We start from the raw sequence: 17,812 nt of genomic DNA on the forward strand, positions 1-17,812 counted from the left end.
ATAATCTTCATAATAACCCTATGGAACAGGAAGTAATGTTATCCCCACTCATAGATAAGGAAACTGAGGCACAGAGAGGTTAAGCAGCCTGCTCAACGTCAAACAATTATAAAGTCCTGGCACCAGATTTGAATTCAGTCTGGCTCTATAATCTGTGCCTTGAATTGCTAATATATACTAACTCACCAAATAAAAAAAAGAAAACAATTCAACTAGTAAAATATCTTACTAACTCCTTTTATTTAAAATAATGAAATAAAGAAAAACATAACACATATTTACCAAAGGAAAACTCTCTCCCTCGAGGCTTGAAGGGAACATTAGAACCATTAGTCTGGGTAGGGGTTCGAACAGCTGAGGTTTGAGGGTTGCTGTTATTAGGGCCTAAAGAATTAAACAAAAAACATAATCAGCACATATATTCAGTCATCCTTACGTAGTGCTCGTGATTTCTCTAGGACATGCTCTTGAGGTCCAACCTGTGCTGGTAAAGTTCAGCTCAGTGTGTACACAAGCACTCTGCAATGAAAACAGCCACTGCTGTCAGTGTTACAGACCTCCATCCATCTTCCTACTTCCATCCCTATAATCAGGCATTTCCCCCCAAAAACACATCTAGCTTTCTGGCTGATCTGAGGAACTTTCAACTCACTTAATGAGTCATTACGCCATTTTGAAGCCACTGGTTACCTACGCTTGCCTTTCATGTTTTTCTTTCAGCCTTTGAACATAAGCACGACTTTAGATACAACTCTATCATCTCCCCTGCATGAAGCTTTCCTTTGGATTCTCTAGCTGACACTGACATATCCTTTCTTTGAATTCTTAGTAATATACAGAAACAATGTTATGGGTTATCAGTTGTTTTCCATTAAAAGCCTGACTATGGCCTCAGAATCGAATAAAATATCAAGATTCAACATTCTCATCTTTAATTACTTCAAACTCCCGAATAAAAACCACAGCTTCCTTAAAGAGCACAGTGATAAAAGCAAAGTATTTCTGGACCAGCTGGATCTAGCAGCCTGGTTGACCTGGCAGGTATAATAACCAGACAGAGGAACTCAGTACATCCTATTACCATACTTCTTTAACAGGCTACTAAGATCACTCAACTAACATCTCTTTTTATACTCCATGTTCATAAAGCAGCCTTTTAATAGTCACAGGGAAAGACAGGAAGAGACTTGTGATCACCTGACAGAATTAAGCTGACTGAAATATCTACCTGCGATTCAAAAATCAATAAACTGGCATTCTGGTTTATGCTTAAGTGAAATGACACTACACACCCACTAGAATGGCTAAAATAAAAAGAAGGACAATATCAAGTACTGTGAGGATGTGCAGCAACTGCCATTCTCATACATTCCTGGCAGAAGTGTAAAGCGATACAATCAGTTTGGTAAGCTGTTTCTTAGAAAGTTAAAAACCCAGTAATTCCACTCTAAATATCTATTCAAAAGAAGGAAAGCATATGCCACGTTTTGTACACAAATGTTCATATAGCATCTTTACTAGACAAAGACAGGAAATAAACCCAAATGCCCACCGACAAACGCATAAATTAATTCTGGTGAATCCATACAATGGAGTAATGCTCAGCAATAAAAAGAAATACTGAAACATGCAGCAAGTATAAATCTAACAACATTGTGCTAAGCAAAAGAAGGCGACCATAGAAAGAAAAGACACCACATGATTCCATTTATATGAAATTCTACAACAGGCCGAAGTGTTCCATGGTGACAAAAGGCAGATCAATGGTTGCCTGTGGCCTGGCCTGTGAGGGAGTGACTGCCAAGGAGCGTGTGTGAGACGTTTTAGGGTGAGGGAGATGTTCTATCCATTGACTAAAGCGGTGCTGCAAGCATTTTTCAGAACTCAAACTGTAAAATTAAAATGCGTGCATTTTATCGCATATAAAGTGTACTCAATAAATTTGATTTTTAAAGTAATTAAAAAATCCATTTACAAGCATGATGTATAATTTAAAAGAAAACACTAGTATGGTGGGGAAAAAAAAAGTCCCTCCTTGCTATCACACTCTTGACAAAAAGTCCCTGAACACGGACACAGCTCTTTACTACTCAAATTAGTTAGTGTTAAACCACTAACAACTATTTTGTGGTATTTTAACAAATATAAATTAAATTTGGGGTCTATTCATAGCCCTGGTTAAGCAAAAGAAAGCTACTGTGGGACAAGGTCCTCTGTGGCTTGGGTAAGACAACAGAAAGAGATTCTCTGTTAATCTGAAGGCAGGTCAAAACCATTTTTCATTAACCCATCACTGCCCTTGTACACGAATGTTCAGAGCAGCATTACTCGCAAATAGCCAAAAAGTAGTACAAACCAAATGTCCATCAACCGATGAATAAACAAAATACGGTATATCCACACAATGAAATACTAGTCATCAAGAAAAAGGAACGGACACCCATTAGGATGGATATTATCTAAAAAGCAGAAAGTAACACGTGGTGGCGAGGCTGTGGAGAAATATCACCTTGTAATTGAAATTGTTACTTAGAAACATTTAGAAAATCTAACTTTGGGACTACCCCGGTGGCGCAGTGGTTAAGAATCCGCCTGCCAACACAGGGGACACGGGTTCGAGCCCTGATCCGGGAAGATCCCACACGCCCCGAAGCAACTAAGCCCGTGCGCCACAACTACTGAGCCTGCGCTCTAGAGTCTGCGAGTCACAACTACTGAAGCACGCGCACCTAGAGCCCGTGCGCCACAACAAGAGGAGCCACTGCACCGCAATGAAGAGCAGCCCCCGCTCGCTGCAACTAGAGAAAGCCCGCACACAGCAACGAAGACCCAATGCACCCAAAAATTAATTAATTAATTAATTAAAAAAAAAAAGAAATCTAGCTTTATCGCAGTTAAGTGTTCTGCACCTAAAACAAGTTTTATAAAAACTCATTTGCATAAAAATATAAATAGTAAAGTGAAGAAGCAACAGATGAACTAGTGAATTGTAGAACGGACAGGAACGGGCCACAGAGCAACCTCACCTTCAACAGTGACCTCAATTTCAGGAACTTTTGAATTACTCCCAGGGCTTCGTGGTCTTTTCGGGGACTGCAAAGCTGTAAAGTAAGCATACAATTTCTTTTGCATGTTGTAAAAAATCCAGAAGGAGATGCTTTATAAAAGCAGAGTATTAAAATTCATACAGTTTGGCTCTTTTCAAAGAAACCCGAAGAATTAAACTGGTAGTGTAATCCTCCACATGAGTCTCAACAAAGCTGTGGAAACATGAATGAAGGAGGATTGCAAACGTGAAACTGCCAATGAAATGTTTACTTTTAAGAGACAGAGAGGAGGGAGGGAGGGAGAGGGAGGAGGGGCGTTCATTAAACAAAATACCTTAAAAAGCAAAGAAACAAACCGAAAGCCCCCAAAAGATATGTGCCAACGACTCAGTATGTTTTAACGCACTGAAGTATAATGAAGGTATACATAATCTCTTACCTTTAGTGTTTATTTTACTAGCCATTCCAGGAGGCAAGTAGGAAATAACTAGTTCAGGTCTAGAGAAAAAACCAAGAAACATTACAGTGGCCAGTATAATATTGGTCTTCACAGCTAGTAAAAATTGTGATGACCAATGATAACTCTGTAATGTAACAATAGTTTCTTCCGTTATGGACCAAAAAAATTCACTTTTCCTTCCTACAAATGCCTGCTAAATGATTTTATGAAGAGTAAATGACTTCTTTCATGAAAATGAAAATTAACTAACACTAGTTTAGTTTCTTCAACTACTGAAATTCTGCAGACATATAAATGAGAAACTTAATCACTGAAATTCAGTTGCCCGTAAGTTTAAGCAGGAATAACAGAGCACATAAAAATCAGCACTTTCATCCTGCCCTCAAGTATCTATCAATAGTAAGAGACAACATAGCATCTCTTAACAAACTTCACCTCCACCAATGTGAGGCAGGTACAACTCTCCTTGTCCCGATGAAGAAAATCAAGGACAAGTTAAAGGATGGGAGGCAATGGACAAGGCCAGGACTGCAGCTCAATGCTACGCTTTCCATCGTGGACTTCAAAGCCTTAGCCGTAACCTGAAGCTAGAAAAAAATTTTAATAGAAATATGCCTTGATTGTTCTAATTCCAGAAAGGACTACACTGGCAAAAAGAACTTACTTTTTAACAACAAACTTGATTTTATTACTTCCACGGACAATCCTTTCAAGTCGTGGAATTCCAAACCAGGTAGGGCTTCGAAAGGGAATTCCTTCTGGCAAGCCTTCTACATAAAGGAACTCGGGGTTTGATTCAAACACCGGGTATGGTACTTTTACTGCCTCTGTGAGTCCGAGAGCTTGAGCTGAAAGTGTAAGAGAACATAACTTATGGAAGGTAAAATTTTACAGTCTTTTAGTTTTGTCTGACAGCAGTCTCTGTTTATGTTTTTAATATATATATACATATATTTAAAACTGTGATGTAATGAACATATAACATTATATTAGTTTCAAGTGTATAATGTAATGATTTGCTATTTGTGTATGTTGTCAAATGATCGCCATACTAAGTGTAGTTGACATCTGGGCATTCTCAAATACGTTGTGCAGAAGTTCCCAACAATCTGGCAAATTTCCACCTAGTAATACAGGTATTTTGCTTAGTATATTGTGTAAAGAAGCCTAAAATATAAGAGGAACATTTTACCACTTCAAAGCAAAGGGATGATTAATCAAAATTGTCTCTGTGCTCTGGGCAGAAATGAACTACAGCCATTTCACTGCCATACTACCGAAATGGCAACTATCCAGCCCTTGTGTTATCATCTAGGTGCAAGTCTGCTGTTTAAAAGATAAGAGGGAATTCCCCGGTGGTCCAGTGGTTAGGACTCTGTGCCTTCACTGCCGAGGGGCAGGGTGCGATCCCTGGTCGGGAACTAAGATCCCACAAGCTGCGCGGGGCATGGCCCCCCCAAAAAAAACAAAAAAGAAAGAAAGAAAGAAAGAAAAAGAAAAAAGATAAGAGGTGCATAAGGTGCATCTGAGCAGAACTGGTCAAGAGTACTGAAGATTCCTGATCCAGGACACAAACGTCAATACCAGTTATTAAAACGACGATGGCAACGCCCCAGGAATATTGATATCACTCCACTCCTTACTTCCTTCTCCATGACAGACACACCCAATCAACTGAAACACTCTTGCTGAGCCTCCTCAGAATCCTCAAGACAGCGCTCCAGGAAACCGCTGTCAACAAATCTACGTTGAAACAGACGATGAAACCTATTGGCCACAGGTGTTAGCCAGGTTACAAGTACAGACAGCGGAACTGAGATTCCTCCCCAACTCCTCCCTTCCTTTCCCACTCTGACACACGAGAAAACGGAGTCCAGGAGACAGAAAGTAACTCGCTCAGTTTAAGTAGTGAATGTAGTAGCAGAAAGTCAAACCCAGTTTCTGGGACCTTCTTTCTTTAGGTCCTGAACTGCTATAATGTTCATTCAAAACACTGCCTTTCATTAATGTTTTTAAATTAAGACATAATCACTGTGTTTTACTTACCAAATTTCAAATTAAAAATCTCTTCCACTTGCTTCCGTAGCTTGGTAATTCTGACATTCCAATCTTCTTTGACTGGAAAGGAAAAATAAATCTAATCAACAATGTCCCTTATGGATGCTGACACAAAATCAGACTGGACGCTGTTCTTTCCAGTGGTGCTATTTTTTAAAAACTTGAGAGATAATCGGCATATAACACTGTATTAGTTTTAGATGTACAATCCAGTGACACTCTTAATAAAATTTTGCTTAAAAGCAAAAACTTCAGATAAGGAAAAGAAGGATTTCCTGCACTTGTCAAATATCAGAAGTACAGGGAGATAGAATTCAAATTTAAGTTTACATTGTAAATAAAGAAGAACTTGTTCGTAAGTATTTAGAATGAATGGCTTTCAAACACTTTTCCTCGGAGGTACATCAAAGAACCCTCAGGGTTGGGAGGACCAGCTATATAAAGATCCAGGCCTCCTATACCAGGTTCAACCAGAGGAGCTTCACTTGTATTCGCTTTCTAAACAGGCATTCCTTGTTTTATCGAACACGTGTGCCTACAGATTTACACAAAGGAAAACTTCACTAATCACAGCAAGAAATAAATGATAAAGTGATTAGGGAGCTGTCACTCAGCACTACTCACATCCAGAATCCAGTTTATTTCCTTACCCCTCATTTATAAGACAACCATCCCCTTTTAAATACAACATAAAAATAAAGAAAAAATAAGCTATTATAAAAGACACGTAGGGTGGCACTTACTTGGACAGATAATCGGGGCTTGTTTGTTGGAGCTGAGGATGGAGAGGACGGAGGTAGACTTGGAGACAATGGAGGATGGTTGGAGGTATTGGATAAGGAAAGGAGGGAAAGAGAGAGTAAGAGGAAAGGGTAGAGAGTGCAAGAATCGCACTACGTGTGAAAGCCATTTGTGTCTGTGGACAAGGTGACAGGAAATGTTGGAGAAGTTCTGAAAATACTGCTAAAGGTTGGGAGCCTCAGAAAATCTTTCATTTCCACTTTACTTTTACTGTGAAAGTACTTTAAAACCTTTTCTTTAAAAGAAACCCAGCATCTCAAGGGTTTAATATGGTAACTCGGCCATTCGACCAGACGAAGTCAGTCTGGTATAAACCAAATTTGACTACTACTATAAACAATATCTAGACTCTCCTTCTCTGAGGTAAAGGGCTTCTGTTAACCTGGTGCTCAGTCAGCCCTTCTGCCTCACCCTGCACTTCCTTCTCTGGTATTTGCTGCTCTAATACAAAAAGATCTCTGTACCATTCTACACAAGAACCAAGTACCTTCTCATTCTTCCCCTTCAAAGCTCAGCTATCTGGCTAGTGCCCCAACTTCCTCACATGTGACATCTACCTTTTACCAAATTGAGAACAAAGTGCACCCACGTGTGTTTAAGCATACAACTGTTACCTCAGAGTTAAGCAGATGTCTCTGATGGCAAGGACTAATACAATTCTTCTGTCAGGTACGCTGGGACTTGAATTGGCCCGGCAAGACTAACCCCTAGGTGACTGGCAGACCCAGTAACATTTTGTTGCAATGAAGAAGGACAACCTTTGATTCTTTCCAAGGTCTTCTACGAATGGTAGAAGGCCAAGCATTGTTAATAATTGGGAGAATGGAGAGTCTTTTGATAATAGGCCTGTAACCATCTATGCTAGAAAACAGCAGATCAAGTACTACTTAAAATATTACTAAATCCTCGGAGTAACTTGTATGGTGCCTACAGATCGTTCCAATAATACATGTTTCACGTCCTCAATTTGCAGTCATTATTAGAATTGCTCCTAATAAAAGCAGTGATCACATTAATCACAAGCTTGAACTTGAGGTCTGTCTTGCGAAACCAAGACTCACACACAGACCTTCATACTCAGACTAATGCATATTAAAGCGCTACCTTTGGGAATAGTTTTCTTTGCATTATTTTGCTTAGCAAAGTCTCTGTCATGTCCAATCTTCAATTTGCCGCCAATATTTTGTTTCTTTGCCTAAATCTAAAGCATTCTGGGGAGTTTGCTGGGTTAATGTTGCTGCTCAGCCTGGGAAGTTAAGCCTCAACTCTATCTTCTCCCCGGCAGGATTCTGGGCACAAGATAGTCTGTTTCCCTAGTACAGTATTTCTCAAATACTTCTCATGCCATGATAAACAAAAGATTATATACAATCTATTTGGCATACTGGTGACCTTCACCGGTTGCCTCCAGGTACCCTAAAAGCTCAAGAATCAGTATTACAGTTCAGACAAATAACCCCTCCTGTATAGTAGTTCACCTTAGCATTTACAAAAATGATTAACTGCAAAAATGAAAGAAAAGGAAGGAAGGAAGGAAGGAAGCAAGGAAGCAAGGAAGGGAGGGAGGGAGGGAGGGAAGGAAGGAAGGAAGGAAGGAGGGAGGGAGGGAGGGAGGGAGGGAGGGAGGGAGGGAGGGAAAAGATTAACTGCAACAATTCAGAAACACCCATTGGTTCTTAGCAACAGAAGTTCCTAAGGTTGCAGAAGATCTACAAGTTGTGGTCACTTTTTCTGACATTATGGAATGGAAAACAAAAAGATGGGAAAGAAATAAAGGCACACTTATACCTCAAAGAAAATAAAACCATTCAGACAACTGAGACCGAGACTTTTAAAAAGTTCTCTTCTATTGGGCATGATGTCAGCACAGCTGCTGCAATCACAGTATTTGTCATTTTAAAAGCAAGGTCCTTGTGAATAGATTAAGGCCTAAATCTGCATGGTCTGACACATTAGCCACATGTGGGCAACTGAGCACCTGAAACGTCGCTATCTGAATTAAGATGTGCTGTAAGTGTATAATACACACCAGAGTTTCAAATAAAGAATGCAGATAAATGTAAACTAACTCATCATGTATTTATGTTGATTACAGGATGAAAAACAGATTTGGCTACTAGAAAATTTTACATGACATATATGGCTTGCATTTGTGACGCACGTTATATTTCTACTAAATACCACCGGTCTAAACTCAAAGCTCGAGTTCCCCCCAGACTGCTTATGTTCATGTGGATAAATCAAGGAGTGCCTGTATTGACCTTCCACAAAAGGCTTTTTGGGTGGAAGGGAGAAAAAAGAGGAATTCCATGGCTTTAAAAGATTAATAAAAGCTTAGAAACGACTTACTTAAGCTTTTAAAAAGGATTTCACAACTATCTTACCTGGTGTATTCGTTCTTGGCTGAGTAACTTCAGTAGTGCTGTGAGTCAGAAGTTCTGGTCTGTAAAAATACAATTGACATCAGGATGAGAGCATTTAAGCCCACTTTAATTTCCAGTGTGGTTCACTCCACCTTCATTTGCAGTGACAATATCATTTTGGTGACTTTAATTATTCTTAAAGTAGCAATTTACAAAGATTCACGTGGAACCACCTGTATGTCCTCAAAGGAATTTTAAGCTTAACTTGCGCAAAACAGTTGTGTTTTGCCCCAAAGCAGTTCGACCTCCTGTTTCTGAAACTTCAGACGAACTAGAGCACAATACAGGTAGATACATCTAGCTATGTCACCCTAAAGCGTGTCCCAACAAACAGGCATACGAATGCACAACCCCCAAGCAGCAAGCAAATTCTGTCCCAACGATAATTCTTCTTTATTCAATGGGCCTTCTGTTCCCACTCCCTGCCCTCAAATTCCCCATTCTGCTAGCCTTCAAACTCAAGCCAAAATAACACTCTTAAGGGCCAATTCAAGTTATTTTAAGAGGAATCAGCTTTAAAACCCCTCCAATACTCTGCTGACTGCGAAGGACAGAAAGCCTTCCTCCACTGGGCCATCTCAGTCTATCACGCTATGCCCTCAAGGTCATCAATCCTTCCACACAGAATGGTGTGGTTAGCCGAACATTCGAGTACATCTGACACCTCCCTGCGCCTACCTACCTATGTTACTTCCTTTACTTGAACCCCCTTCTTGCGTTCTCTATGCACAAGTGACCAAACTGCATGCCACCCTTGCCTTCTCCCCCAAAGTGTTCAAGTAGCACTTTACTGCACTGATCTATATAATAAGCCTCCCAAGGACAGGATTCCTGGTGGACCCAATTTTGTACATCTGGTGCCTGGCACTGCATAGACACTTGCTCAAAAAATGAATCTAAATGTAATACCTTAATCTTAAATATGGAGAGTAAGTCCAACTGGGAAGGGGAAAAGCCCATTTTTATAAAATTAATTTTTTCTTAATGACAACATTAAATTTGTTTCTGCAAATTATAATCCTACCTTTTAATAACAAATTTAATTCGATTGCCCACTTGAATAATTTTTTCCAGCCTTGGGATTCCATACCACGAGGGACTTCTAAAAGGAATGTTTTCTGGTAGTCCTTCCACATAGAGGTCATGAGGATGTGCTTCAAATTTCTGGTAAGGTACAGCCTTGGCTTCGGTGCTCCCTAAGGCTTCAGCTTTACAGAAGAAAAGCAATACAAAAGACTGGAGATGAAGTTTCTGCTGAAATCATATTTTATTACGATCCATAGCAAAGTATATGTCAACTTTTTAAAAAGCAACGTATACTCTGAAAATATCAACGGCAACTACTGAAATACTTAATACAGCAAATGCAAATATTAAATGACCCTTGATCAAGAAGTAACTTTTGGTGAATTTAAGTTTCCTGATACTAAGGCCATCATAATAGCTCTAAGATCTTATTTTTATGTACTTTTTAAAAAGAGATTTATTTGGCTGCGCTGGGTCTCAGTTGCGGCATGCAGGATCTTTAGTTGCAGCATGCATGTGGGACCTAGTTCCCTGACCAGGGATCGAACCCGGGCCCCATGCGTTGGAAGCGTGGAGTCTTAGCCACTGGACCACCAGGGAAGTCCCTCTAAGATCTTATTTTTAAAATTCTCAATATCTTTGAGAATAAATAAAGAGAAGAAAATCATGACCAACAATAAAGAGTGCAACTTAAATACTACTTTTTCAAATATCCGGAGGCAGACTTTTGCTACTTAATGCTTCATGAGTACAATAAACTTTTTATTGGCTCTTGCACACTAACTTACTTCAGGCTATACTTTTATCTGTATTGCAACCATAAGATTACTGTTCTTTACCCCTTAAACCTCATCAGTGTACCATTCTCCAAGAAATAATTCAAGGAATGACAAATAAAAATAGTAAGCAGAGGCTGGTTTAGATTAAAAGAGACATATCAAGCAAAATTAAGACACGAAACTTTATTGTTTAAATCCAGGTTCGAAGCAAAAACTTAAAAGATACTTTTCAGATAAATGAGGAAACTCAATGAAGGACTGGATAAGAGCAAAGAGACTGTTAATTCTGTCAAGTGTGATGAGGACACTGTGACTGTGTTTTAAACGTCAATGTTGGGACTTCTCTGGTGGCGCAGTGGCTGGGAATCCACCTGCCAACGCAGGAGACACGGGTTCGATCCCTGGTCTGGGGAGATCCCACATGCTGTGAAGCAACTAAGCCCGTGCACCACAACTACTGAGCCCGTGTGCCACAACTACTGAAGCCCGTGCACCTAGAGCCCATGCTCTGCAACAAGAGAAGCCACCACAGTGAGAAGCCTGTGCACCACAACGAAGAGTAGCCCCTGCTCGCCGCAACCAATGAAAGCGCGCGCGCAGCAACGAAGACCCGACACGGCCAAAAATAAAATAATATAAATAAAAGTGTTGTTCAATGGTGCACACTGAACAAGGAAAATGACACCATGCCTGTGATATGCTTTATTAAATTCCTACAAGGGGCATGAAAGAGGAAAGGATGAACAAAATGTGGAAAATCTTCAACATCACTGATTACAAAAATGGGTATATGGGAATGCATTGTACTATTTTTCTACTTTTGAATAGGTGTGGCATTGAAATTTTAAAATGTAAAAATGTAATTACTAACCCCCACTATAAAGCCACATCCAAACAGAGCTTGTAAGAAGAAAGGTCCAAACAGTTTGCAAAGTATCAGCACTTATGGTCTCCCTCGTATTCTGTGTTACATTTAAACATTTTACAATCTGATGGTTGAAAAAAGAGTGGCTCCTTGAAGCATCTGCATTTCTTTGTTAGTCTGACTTTCCTCTCAAATTCAAAGGCCTTCTGTCTTAATTTCTTCCTTCATTTCATGAGCACCAAATCTGAAGGGCTCAGGTATAGGATCTCTCTGATAAAAGTCAGGAGTGTGTATTTGAAAAAACAAATACAATGTAATTTAGATCATGGCTGTTAAAAGAAATATTCTCTTTTAAAATATGGTAAAGGCTTTCACACTCACACCTGGGAGTAATATTAATTGTAATTTTTCTGTTAAATATAACAAAAAAGAACATAATCCTAATTCTAACAAACTTGCTATAAAATACAAAAGAACCAAACTGTTGGAATTGAGAGAGAAACAGCACAAGTTACAGAAAAGAGGAAGGCCAAGTGCATTAGTGTTCATCACATCATCTACGAGGTCTCCCCTATATTAAGTAACCAACCCTCTGTCTCCCTATCCCCCTCATTTTGCTTAATTTTTTCCTGAACACTTAACACCTTCTAATATACTGCATATTTACTGGTTGCTTTGGTACGCATATCTCCCTAAGTTATAAATGAATGCTTCCCAAGAGTAGCATTCGCCATCCTCTGTGCTGCTGAGCTCTCAGCACCTGACACGTAGGGGGTTCACAGGTGCTGAATGACTATGCTGCTGCTGCTAAACAACTTTCAAGACTTGTGTCTGATATGATAGACAATCTTATGTTTTCTTCTTTCCCTTTCAGTAACCTTAAAGAAAGCAACAATTCTGCTGGCTTCTCACTCTCTAAAGTGACCCCAGTCCCAAATGACCCACCTGAGGCCACAAGCAGGATTTTGCTGTTTGTAATGTAACAGTACGTAAACTCTTATCTATTTTCTTAGATCTGATACAGTGAGAAAATATTTTCTACAGGCCAATTTTTCTTTCTATGGGTACACTATCTCACACACAGCTTTCTCCTTCCATGAGGGAAAAATCACGGGTGCCATGGCTGGCTGGCAGGCACCCATGATCTAACAGGATTGGCTGTTTCTTACCCCAGGCTGAATTTCTAGAACTAAATGTGAGGCCAAAGTTTAAGCCTGTTAATGCAGATGCACATTATCCTATGTCAGCTACTCATGAATTATGATTATGACGACACTATGGTGGCACCTCAAATGACAAATAAGGTTCATAATCTTATTTCACTAAATGTCTTGGAAATATAATGATTTTTAAAGTGGTGAAGATTCTCTAGTTTATTGTTCATTAGCTGCTTTCTGACCAGATGTACGAGGAGATACATTTTCATTAAGGTCCTACATTCGTGTTCGGTGGTCAAGGATATTGATGAGGAAAAACTTAAACTCTGACTTTTTCTCAAGGCTCAGTAATTTCTCAAAAACTGTTCCATGTATTTTTATTTAATTAAAAACAATTTTTTTGAGTCACACTTTTATTTATTTGTTTGTTTGCCGAGGGGCATGTGTGATCTTAGTTCCCTGACCAGGGATCTAACCCGTGCCCCCTGCTTTGGAAGGGCACAGTCTTAACCACTGGCCCGCCAGGGAAATCCTTCTGAGTCATTTTTTTTTGGCGGTACGCGGGCCTCTCACTGTTGTGGCCTCTCCCGTTGCGGAGCACAGGCTCCGGACGCGCAGGCTCAGCGGCCATGGCTCACGGGCCCAGCTGCTCCGCGGAATGTGGGATCCTCCCGGACCGGGGCACGAACCCGTGTCCCCTGCATCGGCAGGCGGACTCTCAACCACTGCGCCACCAGGGAAGCCCCCTTCTGAGTAATTTTTAATGACACTGGTCCATTCAGTATTTGTTGAGTATCTGCCCAAGCACCAAGCACTGTTCTACTAATAGCCAAGAGAGACAAGATCTGGGCTGCTGTTTGAACTGTGTTGTAGTGGAAGGAAAAAGGTAGCCATTAGTGCTTTAAGAAAAATTAAAGGGTGATGACATACAGTGTGGTTTATGTTAGAAGGGTAGGCGGTAAAATCTGGCTGCTTTGGGGCATTGACTTTGACTACAGTGACAGACAGCAGTGAAGAAGAAAAAGATATGGATTTGCAGTGTGTTTTAAACGTAGAGTCAGCAGGAGGCCTTGTGGAAATGAAGAAATCAAGCGTGACTGCTAGGGGGTTTGGCTTGGAAGACTAGGTAGAGTGTGGTGCCACTGGGAGGGCTGGGAAAGGAACATGCTGGAGGGGGAATCAAGGACTCTATCTAGGACCTGTGAAGTCTGAAGAGCTGTCAAACGGCTGGGTGAATATAAAGGTGTGGTGTAAGAGGTGTTTTCAGGGCTAGAAACTTGAATGTTAAAGTCATCGGGAATATAGACAACACTCTATTTTTAAGATAGAGCGGGACTATCTGTGGAGGGCTCAGGACTGGGCTGTAGAGTAGCACCCCAAAATTTAAAGAATGGACTCAAGGGAGGTACCAACAAGAGAATGAAGAGGACAGCCAATAAGACATGAAGAAACCCAGGTACAAACCAAGAGTCAATAACGTTTGAAACTTTCCGTAAGAATAGTTTAAAATGCTTAAGAAAGAAAAAAAATAAGACAACTGTGTTGAACACTGCTGAAAAGTACAATAAAGCAAGGGAATTACTTTTGGTAACGAAAGATGTTGCAATGATAAACCAAACCTGAGTATTTTAAGTGTTCAGGGATATAAGCACAGCAAGCACTACAAACAAGACAACCAAAACACTGCAAAGCAGCAGCCTGCCTTCCAGGGACACACTGCTACTGGTGGTCCCCAGATGCCACTGTGGTACACCATTAAAAGGTACGAAGACAAAAGGATTCCCAAACTGTGAAATGCCCTGTGCCGAATAACCTGTACACGGTATAAATAACTTAGTCAAGAGTACGTGGGTTTTCATCACAATATTCTCTTCCCTTCTGTACAGATTTAAAACTTTTCATAGTATACGTTAAAAAAGCAACAATAAAGGAAACGAGATGAGTCATCCATTGTATTTACTTTCTTAAAGCAAAATCTGGAAAAGTTATTCTGCAATATACTTCAGCTAGGGGGGAAAATTAAACTTACCAAATTTTTTGCAGAAAAGCTGATCTACCATCTTTCGTAACTTAGTGATTCTGGCATACCACTCTTCTTTTACTGTAAGGGTAATATACACAAATTCTTCAATTTGATGACATTAATAAATTATTAAATGTTACTAAATTACTAAATAGGTGGTATTGTTTTTCTGTTCTAACTAAAATTACTTCTAAGATTTTAGAATGTGTTTATTAAAACAGTGCTGACATTGAATAAGAAGTGTAAGAACTAACGAAACAATAACAAAATGAAAATTCACAATTAATAGTAATTTTACAGAGATAAATTGAAAGTGTCACCACTGAAGCTAGGAAATAGAATTCATTTTACTCAAGAGCAGCTAGCAGGTGATTTCTGTGATGATAAATTTGGGGCCACAATAATGCTGGCAATCCTTTCATTACACCAACTCTTAAGTGATGCAATTTCCATTTTATATCCCCACCCTACTCCCTCCACTCCAGAGCAAAAGCAACTAAGAGAACAGATCATGATTGGATTTCCTTCAAAACACATCTAACCAACAAGTGATGATGCCCATGGCTACGTACTCTAAGAAATAAGTCTTTTTAACTCCTGGGTATAATGATGGATGACCATTCAACTGATACGAATACAGACTAGGATACTACAGACTAGGATAATAAACTGTTCAACACATTATGCCAGAAGAAGTTTGCATCTCAAACATAGAACAGACATGGTCCTTTTATAGTTTATCCAGAAATGTGATGCTTACATTTATTTATAATGGGTTATTAAAAACAAAATGGGTTTATTATTCTAGAGAATCCTGGACAATATTCCTTGTACATCATGTTCTGATTTGACATACAATTTGACACAAGTCTGGAGACCTACCTCCTGAAGCTGGTTTATCAAGCTGTAAGTCTTCACGTGTTGAATTCAAAAGTTCATGTCTGAAAGGTGAGAAAGATTACTAAATATTTACCAGATAATATTCAGCAAAAGTAATAACTACTAGTACTTTTGTCATATTCAGTCATCAAAGCCAGTTTTTAAAAGACAGCCTGAACTCTTGAGCACAACTAAATCCTAATTTCTTGAGATTTCCAGAGTAATAAAACCAAATGGTAACTGCAAATGGTTTCATAATGTGCTTCACGGAGTGTGTGTACGTGCACGCACACACACAGACACATACACACACACACTCACACACACAGAGTAAACTTTGTAAATCAAAGGTATTTCATAAAAGCATAACACCAGGGCTTCCCTGGTGGCGCGGTGGTTGAGAGTCAGCCTGCCGATGCAGGGGACACGGGTTTGTGCCCCGGTCCGGGAAGATCTCACATGCCGCGGAGCGGCTGGGCCCGTGAGCCATGGCCGCTGGGCCTGCGCGTCCGGAGCCTGTGCTCCGCAACGGGAGAGGCCATAACAGTGAGAGGCCCGTGTACCGCAAAAAAAAAAAAAGCATAATACCAAAGGAAGCAAACTGCAAAAATTTTAAATGGGAGTCTTCAATTTTACGTAACATTCAAGACCACCTTACTTAAAAACATCTATAATCTGGTTATAAAAACCGTATATATTTCAAAACTAACATTTGCAGGACAGTATACATGCTTTAAAAAACTTCTTCTGAATATACAAACACCCCACAGAATTTTTACAATCTAACTTATGTATCCCGCCTCACTCTGTTTTGTTGTAATATCCTGAAGTAACAGGGAAGGCGGGGGAGACTGAGATCACAGAGAATCATGGCCATATATTAACCATAATCTTGAAAATGTTAGAAACGAATATAGGGTTAAGTCAATGGAAGAGCTGTGAAATAAAACATTTGCTGTAGTATAGCATTACCCTTCTAAGTAAACATCCTAGTTTCTGTTTATCAAGACTAACCACATTAACCTTTGGGGAAAGGCTTACAAAGTCCCTTCCAAATGTGAGAGATGGCTTCCCATACATAAGGACATCGAAAGGACTTGAACAGAACCTGCACAGCATGAGTACCTTGTGGTGAGCTTGCACAAACATTTAAATACCCAAAGATAGAGTTTATATGCTTTAAGATCAGCAACCATGAGCAAAATCTATAAAATTATTTGTATGTTTTCCTTAGTCATTCAAAACATTTTTTCAAAACTTCTAACAAATTAAAATGCAAGCACTGTAAGAAAATGACAGTACAAGAGTTCTTAGAACAGGCTTATTAATATATCAATATGTAAGGAGGAAGGAGTGGTTATTTGATTCCTGACTAGGACTGGTGTCAGGGTTTTATAACAAGCCTCTCTTGTTTACCATTCAATTTCATGAGAGACTACGAAATATTCATTCATTCATTCTTTCTTTCTTTCTTCCTTCCTTCTCATTGCCTTGTTTCCTCATCTGTTAAAAAAAAGTGTGGGTGATTTATAAAGTGCTTGACTGTACTGGACACATCGGGCTGAACTGCCGTTATTATTGTTCTGACTTCAAAGCTTGTTCTCCACACCAGGGTGTCTCAAACTTTAATGAGCGCTGGAATCACATGGGATCCTCATCACATGCAGGATGGATGCAGTAGATCTAGGTAGGATCTAAGATGTGGTGTCTCTGAAAGCTCCCGGGTGATGCCAATGCTGCTTGTCTGCATGGCTGCCTACCACGTTGTCTTGTGTCAGGAGAGTTTCACTTGAATTGCTCATAGAAAAATGGAGGACAAAATCTTTCAAACTACTATTTATTTGAAAGAAAAATATCTTGTTAGCAACTTGTTAGCAACAAGTTTCTCTGTGGAGGACAGCTCACCTATTAACTATGGTATTTCTTGGGTCCTTTTTATCCTTAGTTAAATCCTATCATTCCCTTATTTAATACCAATACAGAGGCAAGTCTGCTTGGTTATAATCTTTGATCAAGGTGTTTGTTAATTTCCCCACTTTCTCAACAGTATCAGAGCATTGCCAGAAAAATGAACATGAATACTTCTGCAACTGACTATCATTCTGCTACTGTTATTGACTTTACTATTTACAGCCCAAAGATATGTGGGAAAAAATTAAATCAGTTACAATATGCACGTGACTCAAAAAGACCATTCATATTAGAACTTAAAATGAAAGCCACGTAATTCAGGGGAAGTGAACCCCGCCCCCACTCACTGAAGGGTGAGTACTATGTGGTCTACACCCATCATG

General features: G+C 39.7%; 1 protein-coding gene across 6 annotated transcripts in view; it reads right to left on the bottom strand.

Annotated features, from left to right (window-relative positions):
* GTF2I (general transcription factor IIi) overlaps positions 1–17,812 on the bottom strand; it is a 95,535-nt gene that overhangs the window by 9,884 nt on the left and 67,839 nt on the right. For all 6 annotated transcript variants that reach the window (XM_029222110.1, XM_029222107.1, XM_029222109.1 and 3 more), the window contains 9 exons: positions 15,522–15,580; positions 14,646–14,717; positions 9,814–9,997; positions 8,751–8,809; positions 5,554–5,625; positions 4,172–4,355; positions 3,487–3,545; positions 3,027–3,101; positions 283–384 (listed from right to left, as the gene is read on the bottom strand). In XM_029222110.1, the coding sequence (XP_029077943.1) occupies positions 283–384; positions 3,027–3,101; positions 3,487–3,545; positions 4,172–4,355; positions 5,554–5,625; positions 8,751–8,809; positions 9,814–9,997; positions 14,646–14,717; positions 15,522–15,580 (866 nt within the window). The remainder of the gene's footprint in view (positions 1–282; positions 385–3,026; positions 3,102–3,486; positions 3,546–4,171; positions 4,356–5,553; positions 5,626–8,750; positions 8,810–9,813; positions 9,998–14,645; positions 14,718–15,521; positions 15,581–17,812) is intronic.

The sequence above is a fragment of the Monodon monoceros genome, unplaced genomic scaffold (assembly GCF_005190385.1).
Source record: "Monodon monoceros isolate NGI ecotype Baffin Bay Population unplaced genomic scaffold, NGI_Narwhal_1 Super_Scaffold_13, whole genome shotgun sequence".
In the NCBI taxonomy this organism is placed as follows: domain Eukaryota; kingdom Metazoa; phylum Chordata; class Mammalia; order Artiodactyla; family Monodontidae; genus Monodon; species Monodon monoceros.